General features: G+C 30.5%; 4 protein-coding genes across 5 annotated transcripts; 1 reads left to right on the top strand and 3 right to left on the bottom strand.

The window, feature by feature from the left end:
• Positions 1–6,965: 6,965 nt before the first annotated feature.
• LOC112998382 (vegetative cell wall protein gp1) lies at positions 6,966–7,789 on the bottom strand. Its single transcript, XM_026124417.2, has one exon. The coding sequence runs from the start codon at positions 7,673–7,675 to the stop codon at positions 7,181–7,183; it is 495 nt and encodes a 164-aa protein (XP_025980202.1). The 5' UTR covers positions 7,676–7,789; the 3' UTR covers positions 6,966–7,180.
• A 3,463-nt stretch (positions 7,790–11,252) lies between these two features.
• On the bottom strand, positions 11,253–15,741 carry LOC100790223 (protein disulfide isomerase-like 1-4). Its single transcript, XM_003538159.4, has 12 exons — positions 14,995–15,741; positions 14,748–14,877; positions 14,116–14,281; positions 13,376–13,494; positions 13,177–13,257; positions 12,784–12,870; positions 12,584–12,658; positions 12,385–12,453; positions 12,227–12,307; positions 12,007–12,141; positions 11,799–11,855; positions 11,253–11,688 (listed from the first exon to the last, which is right to left on the bottom strand). Exons 1-12 carry the CDS (start codon positions 15,582–15,584, stop codon positions 11,518–11,520), a joined length of 1,761 nt encoding a protein of 586 aa, XP_003538207.1. The 5' UTR covers positions 15,585–15,741; the 3' UTR covers positions 11,253–11,517.
• A 2,227-nt stretch (positions 15,742–17,968) lies between these two features.
• LOC100306159 (uncharacterized) lies at positions 17,969–19,578 on the top strand. 2 transcript variants are annotated; one of them, XM_014764051.3, is made up of 4 exons: positions 17,983–18,172; positions 18,275–18,376; positions 18,792–18,863; positions 19,249–19,578. In XM_014764051.3, the coding sequence occupies exons 1-4, from the start codon at positions 18,152–18,154 to the stop codon at positions 19,363–19,365; spliced, it is 312 nt and encodes a 103-aa protein (XP_014619537.1). In that variant the 5' UTR covers positions 17,983–18,151; the 3' UTR covers positions 19,366–19,578. The 2 variants fall into 2 exon arrangements, with proteins under 2 accessions (XP_003538205.1, XP_014619537.1); XM_003538157.5 differs by lacking the exon at positions 18,792–18,863 and having other exon boundaries at positions 17,969–18,172.
• Positions 19,386–21,467, bottom strand: LOC100783486 (uncharacterized). The gene has a single exon (XM_003538147.5). It carries the CDS (start codon positions 21,093–21,095, stop codon positions 20,682–20,684), a length of 414 nt encoding a protein of 137 aa, XP_003538195.1. The 5' UTR covers positions 21,096–21,467; the 3' UTR covers positions 19,386–20,681.
• Positions 21,468–24,522: the final 3,055 nt, after the last annotated feature.

The following is a 24,522-nucleotide window of genomic DNA, read 5'->3' as shown; positions in this document are numbered from 1 at the left end:
AAAGTTTTTTAAAAAGAAAATTTTTGGAAGATTATTTTTAATATTTGAAATATTTCTTGAGGCATATATTTTCAATTATAAACAAACGTTTTTTTATTAAAAAGAAACTTTGTTCTTAAAATAAACACGGACAAATGGACCCTGAATAGAGAATTGATTATGTGATTAAGAGCAAAGGGTGAAGAGTGAACCTCTAAACATGTATTTATTAATCAGCTGCTTGAGTTTGGACTACTATAGCTTTCGTGTTTAGTGTGCTAATAAAGACTTAAGCGTGATTTTGGTGCATGCCCTTTGTCTACGCAAGATCGTTAATCTCGTGCCAACATTAACATCAACATGAAATTCTACTCGAGATTAGTTAGTTGTTTACATAATATCAAAATTTTAACCAAGTAATAAATAGTTTAATTCTTGTAGCTTTTCTTTTTTAATAAAAAAATATGAACCTCCAAGATGGGCACCTTTTAGAAGCCCCAGACAAGGTTTAGACTTGCTTAGAATTACATATTTCAATTTGGTGCAAGGTTGCAGCAGAATGAGAAAATAGTTTGCAGTTCAAAGTGTGGAATTAAATGGAATAAAAAATATGTGTGATATTTATTTGTGTTAAATAATGCTTATTCACTAAAAGAGTTTAACTCGATTGGTTAAATAAAATGTATAAATCATTATAAATTTTCTTATACTTATCTTTAATTTCTACAAATAAATAAAAAACGTATCATGCCTATTCTAAAACCACAAAAGTCGGTGAGTAGTGAGAGGTCTGGATTGTATATTTAAAGTCTTTGTTATCTTCAGCGCCATAATTGTACAAAAAAATGCCTACATAAATGTCTTAACTTCAAGAATTCTCTCATACAATAAACAAAATTAATGAATATTATTTTAAAATAAACTAAATCAAACACCTACTAAAACATTCTCAAAAAGAAAAAACTAAGAAAACGTTTGTTTCATATCATTTTATTTTATTCTTGAAAATGTTATTCATAGGAATATTATATGAAAATGATATTTCTAAATATTTCAAGAAAAATTATGTTTGTTTAACTATTAAAATTGGTTGGGAATCTTTTTTATATTCGTAGGAATATTTAAACAAATTATTTGGTTCAAGATATTTTTTTCTAGGATTGTATGTTATAGTACTGAAATATCATCTTTATATTCAAAAACTTATTATGTACATCTCTTCTTGTAAAAAAAAAAATTATTATATACACCTACACAATAAGACACAAGACTAAACATTCCAGTTTACAAATAAAAAAAAAAACTTATGATATACACCTACACAAAACTTATTATATACACCTATAGAAATTTTTTAAAAAGTTTTTTAACCACATCTTACTTTTAAAGAAATTAACGCGACACCAAATGTTTCCTTCAAGCTTATAAAAAACGAGCAATACAAAATGACACATATAACAAAACTTTAACCATACCAAAGTAAACAAAAAACAAAATCGATAAACTATCTTCATATCAATAATTAATTTTCAAAAACAACTCTAACATATTTATCTTTTGTCTTCAATTCACGCCCTCTATTACTAAAACTGAATTGCAGGATCTAAAATACTAACTATTATATAAGTATTGATATTGGAGACATAATAAAATTTTTTACATAATTAATATGATTATCACCCTAAGAAATCCATATTCAGATTATTTTTTCATAGAAATCATCTCAATACAAAATTAACATAAGCATAAAGATCTCATTTAATTGAAAATAAAAGATATCTAAAAATATTTTTTGATTATCTTTAAACAAACGTGAAAATATACATTTCCATGTCTACCACATTTCTAGAAATTTTAAAAGGTTGCATGAAACAAACACTTTTCAATCATGCAGACTAAATGAAGTTTGACTATGTTCTCACAATTTAATTCACAGACTGTGGTGAAGCGTGGAATAGAAATGGAGCATGCAACCAATGCCTTGAGGCTTCATCCAGCTCATAAAAAGAGAGAGAAAAGGTCTCCACCAGGAGTGTAAAAACGACAGTTCATGTTACACTTGATATGAATTTGTCAAAACTCACTGTCTTCTCCTGTTGTATATGTAAGTCTTACTCTCAACACAAAAAATATTCGAAAAGGCAAAAGCAGAATATGGGAATTTCCTTTTAACACCGCCACCACAATTAAAGCTGGGCCCGTGAGACTCCTCAACTGCATTATGGATACATACCAACCAGAGTGCATTAATTTGCTTTGCCTCCATCAATGACAATATAATAATATATACATTATTTCCTACAACAATGCTAGTTAGTTGACCGAAGTGAATGCCAATGTTAGATCTTATATGTCTTAGAACTAAGCATCGTGCCACCTTCAAGGCATTAGAACCTGTGTATACATACCTGTATGATAGGGATAGAAAAAATGTTAGACTTATTTTAGTTACGTATGTGTTTTTTTCAGATGAAAATCATGTAAAAAAAACTATAAATAGGGTTTCTAAACTTTGACAAGGTCTAATTATTTAGTCTATCTCTATTGACTAGGTATTATATTCTTCTCTCTTCTCATAGATTATTTATTCAATTTTTCTATGTTGTTGAAAGATAGCAATATGTTTCACTAGTACAAAAAAAAAATATTTAACATCAATTAAAAAAAGTCCTTTAATATTAGTTTTGAATGGATGTTGTATCCATTAATATCAAAGTCAGGCACTTTCAATATTAATTTTTAAACCGGTGTTATAAACAAATTTATGTGAAACATAAAAAGTAACATTTGGTCAATAAAAGATACAAAAGTTATACTTGATAGTTTCTGTGAAGACGTAAAAATTCATGTTATCAACACATAAGTGCTTGAAGCGTAGGCAAGTGTTCTGATTCGCACAAGTAGTATATTAAAACGGTAAGACTGAATATTGTATCCACATGAAATATGTTTCACTCAGAACTGTGCATTCAGTGAGCAAACATTTGTACAACCAAAAGTGAAATAAATATCAAGTTGGGTTTTTGTTCTAAAATCTAGTTAACTATAAACTAAATATATAAAGTTTGAGAAGTAAAACAGTCAAGTAAAAAGCTTTGGGTTGTTTTACTAAATTTTCCTTGATGTTGTTATGTATTTTTCTCTATTTAATGTTACCCTAGTATTCTTATGTTGAGAAATTACCCAAAATCAAGATCTCTCGAGTGAATGGGTCTAACTCTTTTTAAACCTCGTCCTTGATCCTTCAACAAACTCAGCCTAAAAGAGTTGCATTAAGTCTACAGCATAATATGGACTAGATTGTTGCACTCCATTCCTAAACATACAGTTTTCTAGCTGGCTCTACCAAGTTCTAAGGCTTTAAAGTACTTCCCAATGTTAAAAATCCTAACTATACATACAAATGGGTGATCAAACCACAAGCATGTAAAAATAAGCATAGATAAAAGCAATGAATACATAAAAACAACATTAAATAGATAGTGAAAGAATGTTATATCAAGGGTTTAGCAGAACTTCTCAACAGAGAGGTTTAGCCTTCCATTACAAGAAATAAGCTTACAATACAAGGAAAAATAGAGTTTGAGTGAAAGAAAATGGCAAAGAAGGGTTGAGGATGTCTCATTCAACCTCTAAAATCCTAATTTCACTCATCTAACCTAAACTCTCTTGGTGACTCTGTTTCTGTTGCTCTAACTTCTCTCTTGACTCTGTTTTTCGACTCCTCTCCTTTTAATTTTCGTCAACTTCAGTGTTTTAAAGACTACTTGGACGTTTCAGCTTCTGAAGGCTCGCTTAGCGAGACTGACTGCTAAGCGAGAGTAAGTGAATTTTGGCTTAACGAGGTGGGCGTGCTGAGCACGATAAGAGACAAATGACTCGCTGGGCGAGCTTGCGGCGCGATGGGCGAGCACATCTCTCATTGATCATCTTCTAGGATTTCCCAGCACGCTAAGCACATATGTCTCGCTTAGCGAGACATCAGTTGCTTGAACATTCTCTCTTTTTAGTCTGAAATTGAAGTGATTTCAACATTAATTCACAAAATAAAAGTATCTACTATATAAAATCAAACTAAATATGAAAATACGTAGAATTCCTACAAAAAGAGTCATAATTTGAAAAAAAAAATGTTAATTTTATGTAACTATTTAATACAAAAGTTAATCATAAAAAATGACTAACAATAAGCAAACACACGGAGAATGTGTTTGGATTTACATATTCTTATATTTTGTCTGCCCCAATAGAAGCACCAATGTGTATCCTCAAAAACAAAATTATAGCTTTTACTTTATCGAACAATTTTAACGTGATTTTAATAGTATACATACTTCAAAGCCTTGTATTGATGGAGAAGCTAATATTTATTGCTTTGAAAAATTCAGGTCGCGTCTGACCAAAATGCATACTCAAACACGCTAATACTTGTGTATTGGATGTGCGTCGAAACACCTACTATAATTTTCTATACTGTATGTTCAAAACATGTAAGTTTCTAGTTAACTTTTGTGTTTGGCAACAAGTTTGTTAATTTTGCACATGGATCCATAAAGTGGGTAATAATTATTTTTACTTAATATTTATTTTTACAGATTTTTTTATATGAGAGCTTCTTAAAATAGGAATTCAACCAAAACAAAAACATAAATTTTTTTTATTGAGAAAATATTAATTATTAAATTTTTTTAACGAAGGGATGGAATCCACGATCTTTTCATCCTTCTCTCCTCAAGGAAAAGCATGGAATAACACCATATTCTTCAGGTATCTCGCCAACAATTAGGCTACTAGCATTAACCTTCATACCCCACATTTATAATTTCTTCATTGTTAAGTCTTTGTGACTTTGTCTATTCCTCACATTTGGCCTCCACGCATCCAATTCCTGTAGGCCAACGATTGAACGTGTTTGTTTACCAGTTTACACAAACTCCAAAGTTACGTTGTTAACGGAAAAATAACAAGGGGTTGCTGCCTGTGTGGGAGAACTTTGATTAATATCCAACACTAAAAACAAACACGCTAGTTAAAATATTGTTAAGAACGTCTATCATTTAATTAAGAGAAATGCTAATGAATGTTTTGAAGTATTAACTGCATGCAGTGTTAAATGAAAAGATTTTTTTTTACTTCCAATGTACTATTAAACACTTTTTTATACTTCAACAAGTCTCCTTGAAGTAAAAATAAGTCAAGCACATCCCTAAATACGTTTAATCAACTTATATATATATATCAAACTTGAAGCGTGCGTTAGATTTACATTTTGGGAATTGTTCATTTCAAAAAACAATTAAATATTGATGAATGTTTAAAGGACAAATACTAACTAGTATTTTAGATTATTGATTAAAGAATTAAAATAAAAAATATTTTTATTAAGATTATAAAATTGTATTGTCCATAACTATTTTACACTTTATTATAGTCTCTATAATAAATAATTTTCTCTTTTAAATATTTAACTGATATCCTAAAGAGACTAATAAACAAAACTCATGTTTAAATAATACTTAGATACCTAATTTTCTTTACCGCTCCATTTAAATGCAAAAAGACATTTTAACTGTCTTCGAATTGGTTCAGTTCCTGATTTCAAAATTGAATAACATTTCTTATAATATTTTATTGTACTTTTCTATTCTATCTCAATAAATAAATAAATAAAACAGTAATTAATGAAAACTAGCTTAATAATTTTAAGGGTCTTGTATGAGTATTAAATTCACATTATATAATTTATAAAAATAATTTTTTATATTATTTGAATTTATAATATATATTTGTATATATTATTAATTATTCAGTTTAAATTTTAATAAATTATAAATAAATATATAATATATAATATTCAGTATATATCTAAAATAACTAATATATATTTAAATTGTTTTGTTAGATAATTAACTAAAATTGTATACGTGTATTTTTCATAATAATAAAATATATCTATGTGAATTAATTTAAATTTTACTTGTGAAAATTAAAACAACATAAAAAACTCTCGATTATCTGTGTTCACATAAAATTTATTTTTAAAAACAATTATTATATTTTAAAATATACATGTAATTATATATTTTTACTTTGATCAACAAAAAAAATATCATATTCATTTATATGAATATTATATCTATTATATAAAATTTAAAAAATAAAATAAATCTGAATATTTTAATTTATATTTATCCGATTCTTATTAGTTGATTTAATATTCTATTAAAAATAGAATAAATATAACATTTAAATTAATCAAATTATTTAAAGAGAATGAATATGTATAGTAGATAACAGTGAAAACTAATTTCATTACCATCCTATTATTATTATTCAGAATAACCAATCAAATTCTTTTATTTTTAAAATTTTATGTTTAGATAAAAAAAATTAAAGTCAAGAAATTTTAATATTTTAAGGATTTTGGAAACTTTGAGGTAAAAGAGATGATGAAAGTTAATAAGGGAATAGGCAAAGGTTTTAGAAGGTTCTTTTATAAAAAAAAAATTCAATTTCTCATCTTTTAAAAGAAAATTGAAATGTCACATTTTTAGTTATTTAAAATTTTATTTTAAAATTCCAAAAATTTAAATTCTTAAAAAAAAACATGCAAATAATGAATTCTAGATTACAAAAATTCAAATTCTCATATAAATTATTGTCCTAGATTAAAATTCTCTATCCAAACATAATCTAACAAAAATTATGAATAAACTTGTGTAAAAGTCATTTTCACAATTTCACCTCATTTTTTTATCAGTGCTGAGTGCACACAATGTGTAATATTCGCATTTTGCACTTAAATTCAAACTTTTTTTCTCGTACAAAAGACTTAATTGGAAACGAATCTACACGCAAGAAACATATATTAACCTAAATCGAAGTAATTTAAAGCATTTAGAATATAATAAATTAATCTTTAAAATAAAAAAATTGAAAGAAAAACAAAAAAACAAGCAGAATGATAGAGGATTCCCTGGGCAATAGACCAAAGAATAGCCAAAATTCAATACACGAATGGATAATTTTTGAACAACCTATATTTTGCTACTAGCTAGGACTAGGAGGAACAAAACAAATTTGTAGTAATTTGTAAAATGAATTTTGAAATTGAAATTCAGAGATCACGAATTCTCTATAATGCAATTGAAATTAGAAACAAAAAAAAAAACTACCGAGAATATTACTGAATGTTTATAACCTACAGAAGTTCTCTCCTGGCTGCGTATCCGTACTGAGACCGTTGAATGTTCTGGCGGCGCCTCTTGTACACCAGCGCTCCCAACACAACCACTCCGGCACCGATGATAACTCCCAACGCTATTCCCGCTTTCTTGCCGGAACTCATTCCGCCGGAGGAGGACGATTTTCCGTCGCTGCCGTCCACGCCGGCGTGGCTAACTCCGTCATGTGCATCATCCACTGGAGCCGGAGCCGGAGACGGAGAAGGATTGCTACTAGGCGAAGGAGCCGGCGGCGAGTGATGAGAAGGCGCCGGAGTTGGAGATGGCGGAAAATTGGCCGTGGAAGGATTCGAAGCAGGAGAAGGAAAAGGAGGAGAAGACGACGGAGGAAAATCCGGCGTCGGAGTCGGAGCTGGCGATTCGGCGGCGGTGGCGGCGGTGGCGGCGATGTTGACTAGCAAAGAAACGAGAAGAATAAGAACGGAGAATCTTGCGGATGCAGGATTTGCCATGGAATGCGTTGAATTTGGACTGAACAATGTTGGATCTGAGATTGAAACTGCGGTGACAAACAAAGGAAGAAAGTGTATGTGAGAAAGACAAACTGTTTGAACGGAACGGGAGGAACAAAACAAATTTGTAGTAATTTGTAAAATGAATTTTGAAATTGAAATTCAGAGATCACGAATTCTCTATAATGCAATTGAAATTAGAAACAAAAAAAAAAACTACCGAGAATATTACTGAATGGGGACGGCGATGGAGGACACGTGGGGAGTACAAAAAGAACGGAAAGTGAGTGTGTTTTACTGTTTTGGGGTTGAAGCTTCGTATCAATTAATTACCCTTATTAATTAGTATTAATTGTATGTTGTATTGTAGTAGCCTTGCAGGCTGAAATTGTACATCCAACAATTGTAGGCCCAAAGTCAAATCTTAATCATAAGATATAAGATATTGGTTAAAAATAAAAATGAAATAAAGTGTTAAAAATGTCTTTTCAAGATAGAAAAAAAATGTTATGAATATATACTTGTGGAAAAGATTCTTATCAAAATCATGTTTAATAAAAAGTTTAATTTTTGTACACCCTTATTCTAAAAAAAAAGTATCCACCAAATCAAGATAAATATGATTTTTAAAGTGATTATTAATAAAAATTACTAAATATATCAATCCAAGGTTATATGAAAAACGTAAAAATCCTTTTTTAAAAGATAAAAACATGCAAATTAATTCAAATCCAAGCTACTAATTTTGACAGGTGTGTTTGTAGATTAATTTGGATGGTTTGAAAGAAGAAAAAAATTGATCCAATCACTTTGATTTTCTTAATGCAATTCAATTTAAAATTTAAATCCTATTCACAGTTTCTCTGTGAATAAATAAAGTCAATTTAATTTAATAGAAAATGATTTGGATTGAATTGATTTTTTTTTTAATTTTACTTTTATTTTTCTGAGTTGAACCCTATACTAAGTTTGCTTTAAATCAAATTGGAATTTACAGTTTTTATTTATTTGTAAATGATAGTTTTAGGAGAAAAAAAAACATTTAATCTAAAAAAAGAAAATATGAATCACAGAAGTAGAAAATAAAATAATTTAAAACTAATTTTTTTTCTACATGATTATTATAAAACAAATTACACTACCAATCAATTAATAAAAACTAAACACAATTTTTGAAGTGATTATTACAAATATTTTAATGATTTTATCCTATGATATATGTATAAAATAATGATATAGAAACTATACACCTAATTAACATTTTTAATTATTTTTTCTCGTTTCCCCCTTCTTATCTAGTTACATTATTTATCATATTTGTATTTTTTTTTTCTTATTATCAATGTTTCTATTTCTACCTAGTTGTATAATAGGACATGTGTCCATACACCATTTTCCATATGTATATGCAATTAGTTGTCACTGATCAGTTCCTTTGGTTACACAGAAGTCATTGTTAATTGCACCAATCTAGCATTGTTGTTAATTACATCCACCGGCAGTCTAGCACTGTCATGTGCCGGCGGAGACGGACATTGTGACCGACGGAGATGGTGATGTTCAATACTAACAATGAAAGGAGAATATAATTTCATTGCTTACGAGTGTGGTCAACAATTTATTTTAATTAATTTATAGTTTATTTCATCAATGTATAAGTTTATTTAATAAAAATATAGATACTTAATAAATAATTTGATCTCATTAGATTAAACTTCTTTTAATGTTACTTAAAAGAATATTTAAAATTACAACTTTTATTACTTTCTAATACTTAATTAAATTTTTGTTTATTGTTTAAGCCATGTTTCGTAAAACTAACTAGAAATTTAACTAAAAATTAAAAAAAATAATTTTTTTGGTAGCAGAAAGTCAACGGGAAGTTGAAAAACTACATTATTGAATCACAAGTGTTTGATAAAATTGTTTGTTTAAATAGTTAAAAAATATAAAATTGCATAAATTAACATAAAATAATAGAAAAAGTTAAAAGGAAAATATAATAATTGTTCAAGAAAAAAGAGAATAAATATAAAGTTAGAGATTAATATTTTAAAAAATATTACTTCTCGTAACGTTTTAAAAAATATTAGAAACTACTAAAAAAAATTATTTTATCAAACAATGAAACATAATTTTCAGGTAGTAAAAAAATTAAAAATTGACTGAAATATTTTTTAAACTCACTCTTCATTTTACATTATACTATTTATGACAACTTTTTAACATTACATTATTTGTTTTATCTTGTAATAAATATAAACAAATATTCATTACCAACTTTATATTCTTATAAATTTTTGTCTTAAAAGTCAAATATTTATTAAAAAAATAATATAATATTAAAAATTGCAATAAACAAAATGTTTTTAAGGAAATAAAATATAATGTTAAAAAGAAGAATATATGTTTACCAATAAAAAGAAGAATCATATCTTATATATATAAACAAAATAAAGTTGGAGTTAATGCATTGACTATGTAAAACTTATCATATATAATAAATTATTGTGATTGAATGAATATCCAATATTTTATCTCATAAATTTATCAACACAAAAGTTGATTAACATCATTTAATTCTACTAATCATATTTAAAAATATTTTTTTTCAAAAATGTCATTTATTAGAATTTAATATAAAAATAATTGAACGATATTTTTAGAATGCTATTTAAGTCCATCAAACTTCTTTTCTTCTTATAATTAAGTCTAGAGAGAGTAATTACTACCACATTCTCTTATCTTGGCCTTTCCGAGGAGTAGCTTGTTAGCGATATAAGAAAGCCAAGTTTGTTTTTGATCCTTTTAACAAGAGTCACTTGTAGCCAAGCTTTTTTTTTTTTTTTTTCTTTTTGCCATCTTAGTTTGGTCTTTGCAAGGAGTTGTTCGTTAGCATTTTAGGGAAGTTCAGCTTGCTTCTGGTCATTTTTTAACTCGTTCTTTAGATAGATGAATTTCATTGATCATCAATGAAAAACTTTAAGAAAAATGAGATTCCCGCATTCAAGGAATAGTTCCTTTTTGAGTTATTCAAATACTTCATTCTCATTGTCGGCATTGATCTTGGATGATTTATTGTATTGGGAGTAGAGAAATTTGACCTATATTTTAATGATTGGCAAGTTAAACGTGTCAACCCAACCCAACCTGTTTCGGATTGGTAGATTGAACTGAAACCCAACCCATTTGTACTGGTTATGCATATCGACCCATCAGGCCGAACTTGTTTCGACACCCTTAGCCTTTTGCAAAGACAGCTACGTATAAAAAACAGAGCAATCGGACAGTACCACCCTTGATTCAGGGGATGGTGTCACTACGAATTTGGGAATTGAAAATTTCTGAATGATCGGTAATTGACTTAAGTTGAGTTTATGAAATGCCTTTTTGTCGGTAGTTTGTGAAATATTTAAAATAACTTTTGTACAAGCAAATAACAACACAATCCATGCAATTTGCCTTGCATGTCAAACCCATTCTTTAATGAAAGTTCAATTTTTTTATCAACTAGCTTAACCTACTAAGGGCAAAAATAACCAAATAATCTGACACCGAAAATAAAATTGACTGCAGATACAATAAAATTTCGAGCCATTTTTAAAATTAAAGTCTCAACCAAAATTCTAATACTCAAACATGTAAAAGTTGAAGAAACTAATACACAGGTTACCTCATTTTTTCACTACCCTCTACTTGGCTAGTTGTCTTTTGGAAGGGTGAGGAAAAATAGACGGCTTTCTCTCCCAATCGTTGTGTCACTTTCTTTGCTAAGCACCTTTTCACTCGGTTATCATCTGTCTGAATCATATATCTTTATAAATAGAAATATCCTTTATCTCTCATAATTCATCCTTCACTTCGGTGGTGCTGCTTTGGCTCTCCTTGACATCAGAACTCTCACTGGCGGTTTTAGTAGTTGAGGCTAGTTTCTGGAGCTGGAATGGGATTGATGCATGTTTCCTGAGGAACTTATAAAAGTCTTTCACTGTACGGTCCACATCAACAGGAATCTGCATATACAATGAAACAGATACATATTAGATCATCTAGTGATACAGTGCATGCTAATCCAGGATAGCTGAATAGAAAACCTGTGCAGTGTCATTTAATAATAACGTACAGGGTCAGAACTCTTGTTTCCTGCTGGGAAGAAGAGAAGAGTGGGGAATCCATCAGACTGCAAAGTGGAGAACATAACTCGGTTAATACTCATGCATTCATGAAAATTCAAAACACGCCAAGAGTTAGAGCAAATGCCAATTATTCACAATAGCAATAGCACAAACTCTAGTATATTCTGTCAACATCTAGTTTAAATTTGGTTTTACTTTGGCCCTGGGATGCTCATTTGTTGTTCCGTCCATCTTGGCTATAACAATAGACTCAATGCTGCGAAGATGTTTAGCAAGCTTGTTGTATGTTGGTTCCAGAGCTTGGCAGTGGCCACACCAGGGAGCATAAATCTAATATTACAACAAACATTAGATTAACACGAACAAGCTGCACATGCAAATACATGACTTGGAAACTTATGAGTTAGAATTGTACCTCAAGCAGAACATCCTTTGACTCATCCAAGACAATTTCATCAAAGTTATTACCAACAACTATTTTCACATCACCATCATTCTGTCATCAAGTAAGAAAACATGTCAGACATGAAAATTTTGGCCAATGGAACACGGACTGATAACAAAATAACTTACGCTTTCAGGAACTGGATCTGACTTGAGGAAAGGTTTTAGCTTGTCTTCAAGGAAATCATTCCCAAACGCCTGAGAAAAAATAAGAATACAGATTTTTAGCCACAATCTCTTCCAAGACTTTCTAAAACAGAAGAAAGCATTTATGCATGTTCCATAAAAATGAACAGAGCCCCCTAAGCAGGAAGAAAGAGAAGAGTACCGTAATTGTGTCAATAGTCACCTCTCCATCAAGCAAAAATTTTCTTCCATCATCATTTCCTGTGAATGCAAGTACCTATATTGGAAATTTCATCAGTTACCTAATTTACTTCCTATTTTGAATCTGAACGACTTTAACAGGAGAAGAATCCCGTGACTCAACCACTAAAATAAAATTAAGAAGAGAGGGGAAATTATTACTTTGGGACCATTCCCTGCGATACCAAAATAATCTGCAACAGGCTTTCCTACATCTTCATTATCCGATTCCACATGAACAAAGATCAGCTGCAACAGATCAGCGTACAGTAGAAATACATTATTGACCAAAAAACGAAATATTTTGGGGGGGGAAGGATGGGTGAATGAGTTATAATTAAAAGTAAGCAAACTAAAATTTATGATTTCTTAATTTTTAAATGATAAATGGGACTATTATGAGAAAATGTATGAATGAACAACAGAAAGAAAGATCAAATTTGAGATATCTGAAGATTCAGCACTCAGCATTAGCAATATATAAAACTTGTCTAGACTATAGATAAAGAATGCAATGACAGTGTGTAAAATACTAGCATATGTAAGGAAATATACCTTCCCCTTGAAAATTTTTGCTGCTTCTTTAAATACTGGAACAAACTTCTCTGTATCATTTGAAGTCACAAACAGCAACAACTAAAAGTGAAATTTTTAACACACAACAAGGTTAGAAGTCTGTCACGATTCCAATTTTCAAGGAATATTTGTTCCTAGATTGACAATAAAAGAAAGATGCAGAAGTATAAGTAATTACTTGTTTCTTGATTTGACTTTCAAAGATTACCGGGGCACTTTCTCTAGTAAAAGTTGTAACCAAAGGAAGCTTGTTGGAGGTTACAAAATCAGCTATTTCAGCTTTTACAAATTGGCCATCTGCAGTAAGGAGGACCCATTGGTAAAACACTAAAACATGGGACCATAATCATTAATATCCCTCGCCAAACTTGTGACAGACAGAACAGCAAAAACAGTATAGAAGACCCTGGTGTTGCTTCTTAAGTTGCCATTAGAAATTTTATTTGTAGAACAATTCGTACAAAAATTATATAACTAAGAGAAAAAAAAAAGAAAAAAAAAATGAGATATAATAGATGATGCAATAGTCATACGAGATTTTACATCGACTAGTAAGTGTATATAAGTGAAGAACAACTCTTGTCTTACAAGACAGTTTTGTGGAATTGAATTTGACTCAAACTTAAATTTAAAAATAGTATTATAGACCACTGAACTGCAAACTTTTTGTTTGAGATATTTAATCTTTGGCATGAAAAAAGTGTTTTAGAGAAACATCGACTAATAATATAAAAAAAAAATATTCAAATTCATATTCTTAGAACCCTCTATAAAAATTGTCACTGTGGAAAAAGATATGTGAATAACATAGCTGTTCTAGTAATTCCTATATCTACATGGCAATGCAATTTCGCAGTTGCCCATAATAATTGTCTCTTTTTTTCAAAGGGAAAGGAGGGAGAAGTATAAGGAACAAACCAAAATGGTTCAATTTCTCCTCCTCTTTCTTGAGCAAGATCAAAGCAGGGCGTTTAACACTTGCATCAATATGGAAAAGCTTCGCCACATCAGCTACCACAGTTTGATAAAAATTGACATCATCCTCAAGCTTTGATGCTGCAGCCAGTTCGTCACTCTCTGCACCCTGCACATTATAACAGAGATAAGCATTAAGCAAAGCATAAAGCCTAACAACAAACAGTATCATAGATTGAATTATCAAAAGCTCAGATCCTCTAAGTCTAATCTAGAGAACCAACAACAGTCAACAGCAAACCGCCCTTATATTACACTGATAGATTAGGAATTGAAGCAGTGTATCACTCTATCTAATTTTTGCACAAAACTTACCGTAGTATGATCATGATAAACATAAGAGAAAACAGTCTATGCGCTGGATTTTACATTGTCGTCCAATTGCACACATGCATGTATGATAAGTTTGTTGACTTTAACAATAATTACCTTAAAACCATAACTATCATGATTTTTTATTTAATCCTTTTCCACTATAAGTGCATAGAAATTACATTCTAAACATAAACCTATATTGAAATAGACACTTAAATTGCCAAATAAATTCAACTGGCAAATAGAATTTGAAAACTTACAACCAAAGAGTTAAGGAAGCCCAAAACAACTTTGCTTCCCGCGGTCAATACACGTTCAGCTTCTTCCACCGTAGTAATGTTGGACACACCAGGTCCTATCTTCTTCTTAATCCATGTCACTATAGCGTCTCTGCATTGCAATGCAACAAAAAAAAGTCAAACAGTCAACTCCAATTGAAAATTCAAAAAGCAATTACACTTAATTGAGAACGAAATTCGAAGATCCAAAACATGCAGCGAGTTTTACTTGGTTCTTTGGCCAGTGTAGGGCTTGTGGACCCCATCGACGAAGAAGAAGACGGTGGGGAAACCCTGAACGTCGTACTCGTTCGCCAATTCGTTTTCGACGGTGGCGTCGACCTTGGCGAGAACGACGCCGTCGGGCTTGAGCTCGGTGGCGGCGGCGGCGTACTCCGGCGCGAGGGCCTGGCAGTGGCCGCACCAGGGCGCGTAGAACTCGACCATGACGAAGCGGTTGTTCTCGACGACGGTGGTGAAGTTGCGCTCCTTCAAAACGACGACGTCCTTGTCGTCCACCTCGGGCTCCTTGAACGCCTCCTCCGACGAGTGGTCGAAGCCAGCGAAGTCGCCGAAGTCGTCCTCGTCGTCGCCGTCGTCCTCGTCGAACTCGTCGGGATCTGGAAAATGGCCTTGGTGAGAAGTGGTGGCAGCGTCATCGGATTCCTCGAGGAAGCTGAGATCTTCGTCGTCGTCGTTGTTGTTTTTTTTGTTGTCGTTTTGAGGGGGGGTTTTATCGCAGAGAGAGAGAGAGAGGGATGAGAAGAGAAGGAGAGTGGCGAGAGAGAGAGAAACGACGAGTCGTTTACGAGTTAGCATTGTGATCTGTGGATTGGAAATTGAGATCGAGATCGAATAGCTTCGCCGGGGAAATAGAAATGTAGGTCAAGTTGGAGTTAGGAGTTAGTATAGTGAGTAAATTAATTCACTATATGAGTTGTCGGATTTGACATACATCTCAATCAAGTATGAACTGTCCTTGGACTAATACTATATTTGTATTGATTAAAAGAGTTGCCATATAGTAATAGAATGGAACTAATACTATATTTTATTATGTAATGTAATAATAGAATAAATTTTTTATTTCATCTCACTTCTTTTAAATCAGAAAGAGAAAAATAAAGGTAATTAATAAAACAAGCTGAATAATTCTTATTTTCCAAATTTAAATAATAAAATATAATTTTTTTCTATCATTTCAAATATTATCTTATTCTAAAAAGTATAATATATGGCTATATGTCAAAATTATCTCATAAGTTACTTTAAAGGCCATAAGTTAATTAAAACAAAAAAAGAGAGGCTATATGTTAATACTAGTATACTTTAAAGGTAATAATAAGTTAGTTGTTTGATAAAAATTAAAAGTTTATCAGTTAATTTATTAAATCAAATGGAACTTATGATATATTAAAAATTCTAACTCAATTAGTTTTTTCTTAGAGTAATTTAATTAGTTGAGTAATGTGTTTTAATTATTATAAATATATTGATACCTTAGTTCAATTTCGGTAGATAAAAACAATGTAACTAGTAAAATTTTATTAATTAAATGATTGGTAGTTGTTAGATGAGATAGGAGAATATATATTTATGATTTTTATATAATTTTAGCTTTTTTATTATATTAAAAAACATATTTTGTTTTAAAAAATAATTACTTAATAAATATATTAAAATAGTACAAGAGAATTATACTATCCAAAATCTACAAAATATATGTGTCAAGTTATGTGTATTCCAAGAGACACACATTAACCCTTCACATGCATAGGAACATAGACGTTATATAATAATAGGACTCTTGACTAACAAATTATCTCTAACTGTTATATTATTTGAATATATTACCATTTCTTTATCTCATGGAGATAGTCAATTATTTATGGAAGTCACACTTTATCTATTTGTTATTATCTACAAGCTCTCATTCCATTCTATAAGTATTAAGTTTCATCTCACTTCTTTCATATTCAATAGTACTCTCCTACCTTAAGTGTCAAGTTTTTTGTTTTATAGATTGTTTTCTTGTCCTCTTAATAAAGGAAACTCTTGATCAGATATACAAGATCTTGGAGTCCAAATTAACCACGTCCACTGTGAAATAGGATAAGTTTAAATTTTGTAAGTAAAAAAATAATATAATAACTTAATAAATAGCTATGATAACAAAAAAGGACAAGTATATTAAAATCAATAAAAATAAATGAAAAGGTTATAAAATTATAAGTTAACTTACTTTCCTAGCAAAATTTGATCAAGATAAAATAAACTAGAAAGTTAGTGGAATAAACTTGGTTACTAAACATGTTCAATTTAATCAAATAATATTTTAAGCTACTCGAATAAATTAATATTAACCTATTTAATATGTGAAACATATGAGATAAATTTTAAGTTTTTATTTGTTAAATGTGTATTTATTCGGTTTAAGGTGATTTTAATCTTTTTAGTTTGTATACTAATTTTAATTCTTAAAGTAACCTTTGAAAACATTTAATATTTATAATCGTACTATATATCTCACGTATCATCTTAGAATTATTGTCAATATGATATAATTAAATATATATCACATGATCATTAATGAATAATATGAATGTGTGATATAAGACAATTCAATTCACAATTTTAGTGGTAACAAACAGCCATAAGATTGCACATCAAAAGAAAACCATAAGATTGTATAATCTTGATAAATATTGATTATTTTTGTGTACTATAGATCATCCTAGAAAATTGCCATCTAAAATAAACTATCTTAATGTTGGACTTACAAGCTTCGTTTGCCAACTCCCTGTAAATTTTGGCTAGGAAGGTTTGTTTGCTAAGGAGGCAATATGATCTTAATAAACATGTTAATGAACCAGATCTATGCAATGTAGTTTGAAGTTCCACGGATGGCTAAAGAGGGGGAGAATTATAGTATCTAAACATGCATTTTAAATCGTGTATATTTGTCGGGTGTTAACCACAGCCACCACAAGTGACATTGGGTGCTTTCAATGTATTTATTTATGTTATAAATCTTGTGGGTTGGGTATACCTTGTAGGCTTGTACTCAACTACATCGTTTTTAATAAATTTAATTTATAAAAAAAATGATCTTAAGAAACATCATTAAGGTATAATCCAGGTAATAGCATTTTTAATAAAATTTTAGTTTATTTCAATTGCATTATATGGGCCCTCGGTGGTTTGGTCAGTCCAACAAACAGGCCCAAGACTGGAGAAGCAAGCGTTGAATACGACGTCGTGGAGGAGCAAAGCCTTTTCCCGAAGCAAGATCGTGGTCGTTGTTGGGGGTTCAGACAGCGCAATTGAAAGCTCAGGAGCATTGTTCCGATAAATCTGTCGCAGGAAAACAAAACAAAAGGAAAAGGATGATTAGCATTCTCACCCAGGTATGTATTCCTCTCCTCTAACATAATCAATTTAGGGTTCTGTTTTTTGTTTCAATTCAAAAGTATGAAATTTAATGGTGGTGGATTTGGGTTGGGAAATAGGAACGGCTTCTGGGAGCTTCATTGGGAGTTGTATTGACGGGAGTTGTTGTGTTTGAGCAACGCAGATACATCTACGCTTCTATTTCCGATTCCCAATCTCAGGTACCACACGCTCTCGGCTTTCCCTTTCTTTTTCATATTATTCCTCTTTATTCAAGTTATCCGATTGCATAGATGGATTCACAGATATTCGATAGAAAAATTAAATTAGCATTATTATTGACTCTTTAATGAATGAGTGGACTGTGGTGTGTCCTGCGGGTTTGGGCCTAATTCTGTGATTTTTTTTCTCCTTATAATTTGTCGTGTCGGGGGAGCAAAGTATACATCAATGTAATGTAGGTAAATGTGCTTTTAGGAGAAAACTTTATTTTTAGTTTGCTACAATTCAACCTTTTTTCTTTTGTAAAATCATGTTTATGGTATGTCGGTGTGCATTTAGGGAGCTGAAACATTCCCTTGAGCATGCACTTAGTCACTGAAACCACCACGCTGCTTCCATTTTTTTTTTATGTAGTTGGTTATACTGCCACACTTCACTGCATGGGAAGGATTCAAAATGAGAGATGGAATTGTTCACCATGTTCATGTATGTCTTTGTGCATGATGTGAAGTTTGCTGGAGAATAATTATATATGATGAGATATAAGAAGCAGATAAATAAGTTTGTTTTTTTAATGAAGCCGTGTATATGCATCAGCATTATACCATAGCATGGTTTGTTTTTCTAAATTGATAAAGCCTCACTCACTTTTACACACCCTTGCACAATAATTTGAACATTCATGTGTTTTACTATACTTATTTCTTATACTTGCAAGAATTTCCATCTAATTTAAACTCCACATGCACGAGTTGCAATATACTTGGAATACTGGGCATTCAATCTATCATGTATTGTCACCCTTGACTTAAAACCTTTTATTTTGATTTGACACTTAAATTCTAACCTTTCGGCTTTCATGCTCTATTAGGTTAAAGAACCTATATTTGGGAAGAAGTCACGTTCTGAATTTGCACATGTATGGAACAAAACTGTGGATCAGACATTTGGACCTTTGATAAAGTCTCTCAGCTCACGTGGATGGTAGAAATGTTATGAGTGATTTTATTTTTAGTACCATCTCTTGTAATTTTGATATCAAAACATACAATACTTGGCCTTATTTTTGCCTTATTCTAAATAGTTTGTTAAATGGTTGTGCACATGGGCAGTGCTGACGATGTTTAAAAACCAGTGTAATGTTTTCTGCAATACTTTTGTGTTGCTTTAATATATGAATCAAGATACCTGATTCTTCTTCCTTGGAGCACTACTAATTTCTAAATATTAGAATTTACTTACATTGACTTTGTCTCTATGAATTGGCATTCTCTTAGCATGTTACTGGTGTCTGTTGTCAATAAAAGTGTAAATTGCACATAATGATTCACTCACTGGTCGGCATTGTCTTGATGTGATTCTAATGCTTGGGAGTTTCGATAGTTCTCGTGTTCAAGTTCTAAGATAGAATATCAATAGATCCTAAAGAATAAACCACTTCAATATTGTTTTGATTTTGGTTCAAATACTTTAAAATAGAAATTACTTCAATTAGGATGTCAAATAGTGAAATCCAATGATCTGGATTTTTTTTTCTTTTGTATTTGTTTCTTTTATAAAATTTAATCGTAAATATAACTCTTCTTAATCAGTAGAAAATATACAGTGACAATAATTTGTGCAGAAGAATATTTATATTTCTATGCGCCTGACTTGATGGTACTAGCTAATTTTGGTCTGATTAAAGAGATAAGATATGGCCTTAGGTTTAGTATCACCGACAAGAAGCCTCTCAAAACTCAAAGTGTTTGTGGAATTTAATTTTATTGTTTGTCTGCTTGTAATGGGTTCAGGATTCATGTTCACAGCTTATTGTACGTTGAGAAATGCTTCTAACACTTTTTTTGACACTCTCCTATTGAGTGAATTTCATGTATGTCCCACTAAATATGTGGGTCACATAATTTTAACCAGTAAGAGTGTTTCTGAAAGAGTGTGTTGCCAACACTCTTGTATTTTGATACCATCCAGTTCCAGGTAGGTTCTGTAATAGACCTGCTATTTTGTATCTGATGTTGCTTCACATTGATTTTATCTTATTATTTTCAGTAGCAAGAAATTGGAAACACATGACTATGAAATATGTAAAAAATCCAAATTTGATATCAATCACTATCACAGCCGTAGTTACATTGTTAACCACAAACAAGGGGAAATGGAACTAGTGCTAAGAAATAAGAGAGTGAGATACATACACACACATATATATGGTTAAGGAAACAATATTTTGGGAATTTGGGCAAACTGGAAGAGTATTTATGCCTTGCTCTAAGCTGAGGTTTTGATGTGATTAAATAAAGCACATCAAGCATGAGATTGAACACTATTACTGGCTCTACTCATGTTGGCTTGGCGAGTGACCTTTACATAGTAGATTCCCATGGCTAAAAGCACAGCAAAAGCAACAGCAGTGATAATGCCAGCTACCCCCCCAGCTCCTATTTGTTTCCCATCTTTCTGTGTTTCTGAAGCTTTGTTTTCATATATTTGAGTGGCATCCACTTGAGCTGCTAGAGGCAGTGGTGAACATTTGGATGCAGCACATGGCTCTTCTTTCTCAGGCTTTTGAGCATTGGGATGAAAGAAGTCATATGCTGCTGGTGGAAAAGGTACAGGACTCTCATAAACAAGCCCATGAGGAGCTCTTTCTTGACCTCTGGCAATAGAGAGAAGTGCTAAAGGAAGGAAGAAGAGGAAGGACAAGCCAATGGGACTCATCTTTGTCTCGTTGGTTGTGTAAGTCACTTGGAAGCAGAAAAAGAGGTGGCTTTTGGATAAAACTTGTAGGTGATTGCACTGGCTTTTATAAATGTCTTGAGGTCCTGAAGAAGTGGTTGTTCCTTGGACTAATGAGTGAGAGGGGGCATAATTGTGGATTTTGCTTTCAGCAGCCCTAATCCCAACATTGAAACCTTCGCAATTCCCAAACTGCCCGTGGTTTTATGTTTCAAATTAAGTACATCAATGGTTGCACAATTACACCCCTTTAAAGATTACATTGATTGAAGCAGCAGTGGCATTACTGTCATGAGAGTTCTTATAACAACACAGGTTTAGTGCTTTATTTTATTATTTTGAGGTGGCTCTAAGGAAAAAAGATGTTTGTACTTGAGGAATAATGAAGCTGATACCTTTTCTGGGGTAGTAGGGAGGGGTAGCTCGCAAAAATTTAAACTAAGTGAAGGCTCATTAATTCTATCCCACGATAAGAAAAAAAAATCAACTTCAACAAAGATTTAAAAATTTCTAAGAAAATTATGTCACCAATGGATTATTCTATCATCGAAATCAAGTCCTCACAGAACTAAAAGGACCACACAGACAATTGACAGAATAATGCTTATACTTGAGTAAGAACTAGAGTACTTATCTTTTCATGGTTGTGCTCGAGTGTCTTACTCTAATGCATACAATACTTAGTAAGCACTAAACAGGACTAGTGGATAAAATCATTGAAACATAGACATCCTTAACACAAATAGAGAATCAATCATCCACCTTGAGAGACAAAGAGAAATCTGTATATGTGCATAGTATTCAAAGCATCTGGGTATTTTAGCATGATATTAGATTATTAGAGTATTCCACTCTGTCTCATTATTTAGTTTTAGTACCCTTATTAAAAAAATTCTAATGTAATTATAAATTCATTTAAATATTCAGATGAGATACTAATAAATGAGAATCATGTTGAGAAAATAATAATTTCTTAATTTCTCAAAGTTACAAATATTTTTTGACAAACTAAAACACATATAATATAGAAAAAAAAACACATCTAATATGAAATTGAAGGAGTAATTGTTATGTTACATCTTACAATCTCACTCTCCCAAGGTCTGTCCACACGTGTTACTATGTTAATAATCAAATACCAGTTTTTTTATAAAAAAAAATCATAAATAGCCTATGAGGAAGAGGCTTAATTAATGCCCGTGCATATTATTATTATTAAGCAGTAAGTGAAAAGTTTTATGCATTGCTTTCTCGATAAGTGGAAAGCTGTAAGTAATTAAAGCATAAGATTACCTTAGCTTAGAGAAGCAGCAAAGGCCCTTGCTGGCCAGCCCCGTCACATTATTGCGAGGGCACAAAACGCATGCAAGAGCTGAATAGTGAATACTTACCAAATGCATTCCAATGTTATTTTTCCTACTCAGCCACACACACACACACTAAATGTGAAAGTCATAGTGATGTTAATTAAAAACTCATGTCACTTCCATGCTTTCTATCCTTTTGTACCGCTCTTTTCACTTCTATCTCACGCCTTTGGGCAGAAGAGTGGATGGTTTTTGTGACTCTCTTTAATCCTTAGTATTAACTTCAGCTGTTAGAGATTCTAAATAAAAATTTATTGAATAAAATCACATAATTTTATATCTTTTGATTTATAGTTTTATATAAAAAAAATACTAGTAACACTTTTTAATATATTTTCTTTTAGAGTAAAAAGCCAATTTATATCTTGTGCCACATTAATATCTGAAACTAAAAATAATCAAAATAATTTCATAAATTTTATTTGGGTTTCATTTAAGTTTCTAAAATTAATCATTTTTATTATTATTTTGTTCTCTAAATATATATGACTATCCCTTTAGTTGCTGGACTAGGAACAAAAATGTTAGTTTCATGTATTTGATAGTTAAATGAAATCCTAAAAAAATTTTAAAATCTATTTGATTTTTATTTAGGTTCAAACTCTTAAATTATTCATTTACTTCTTTAAATTATTAACTATTAGGTATATTTTATTTACTATTTTAAGAATATGAACTTTTTCTCTTCTTACGCACATAAAGTGTGTGTTTGTATAAAAATATACAATAAATAATGGAAAGTATATAGTGTATATTGTTCTGATGGTTGAGTTTGTAGAATTTTTTTTTTTACTTTAAACTGTAAAATAACAAAAATATATTATTCAACTTAAATGACCTCTTACTTTCAAGATCAACTACTAAAATTTTAGGAGGGTGTTTGTTATTGATTCCTACAAATGTGATAATTCTAATTTTTACCTTACTTTCTTACATTTTTTATTTCCATTAGAAAGTAATATCACATGAAAAAAAATAATTATTTTTTAAGATATCAGTAATTTTCTTTTTCAATTTATTTTTTATTTAAATTATTTTGAATTTAAAAGATATTCATATAGATATTAAGATGTAATTAAACATCTTTTTAAATATACTTACAAATATTATTCTTAATCATAATTTTTGAAGATATAATATAATACCTTCCAACAAAAACATTTAGGTTACTAATTGCAACTACATCAAAGGTGATTGATAATCTAGAATACACAAACATGGACAACATTGGAGCCTACTCCTTGGATTTATTTCCTTGTTTCATTTTTCATTTAATTTGACTAAAAATATTTCTTTAAATATTAACACATTATACATATGTATCATTGTTATGTTTTAGATCTTATAAATAATTAAAAAAAATGAGTTGAGGATTGTGATATATATATATATATATATATATATATATATATATATATATATATATATATATATATATAATATCTCAAGATTAGTTATAATCTAGATGGTTGAGCATACTTTTGTTCAGTTCAGGTTTTATATCTATTGATAGTGATGCAATCGGGGGGACGCATTATTTCACTCACTCCTTTACCACCATTAATGGCAACACCAATTCAATTTATCATTGTTTAGATAAACTCATATAAATAAAGTTAATATCTTATTGATTCAATTTACACAAGAATTTTAAATGACATTTATAAAATCTAAAGTGTGTTTGATTGCTAGAGAAAATATTAATATTTAAATTAGGTCTCACAGCTTATATACTTCAAAGCTTATACACTTCAAATTGTTTAACATGACTTTTTAACCAATTGAACTAACAAATTAATTATATTTAAAAATATTTAATATCGTTATATATAACACTAAATTTTTTAATTTATATTTAATTCACATATAAATTTATATAATAACAGATAGATATAACCATATCTAATATGAATAAAAATATTAAATAATACAAAAAATGATCTAAAACTATTAGACAACACAAGAAATTCCTAGGAAGAAAATAGATGTTTCCATCCGTTGACCCACTTCCATCCACTGGATGCTCCCATCCTCGTATATGG

Source organism: Glycine max, chromosome 11, assembly GCF_000004515.6.
Source record: "Glycine max cultivar Williams 82 chromosome 11, Glycine_max_v4.0, whole genome shotgun sequence".
NCBI lineage: Eukaryota > Viridiplantae > Streptophyta > Magnoliopsida > Fabales > Fabaceae > Glycine > Glycine max.
Note: the sequence above shows the minus strand (reverse complement) of the source record. Positions and strands in the feature narration are given on the sequence as shown.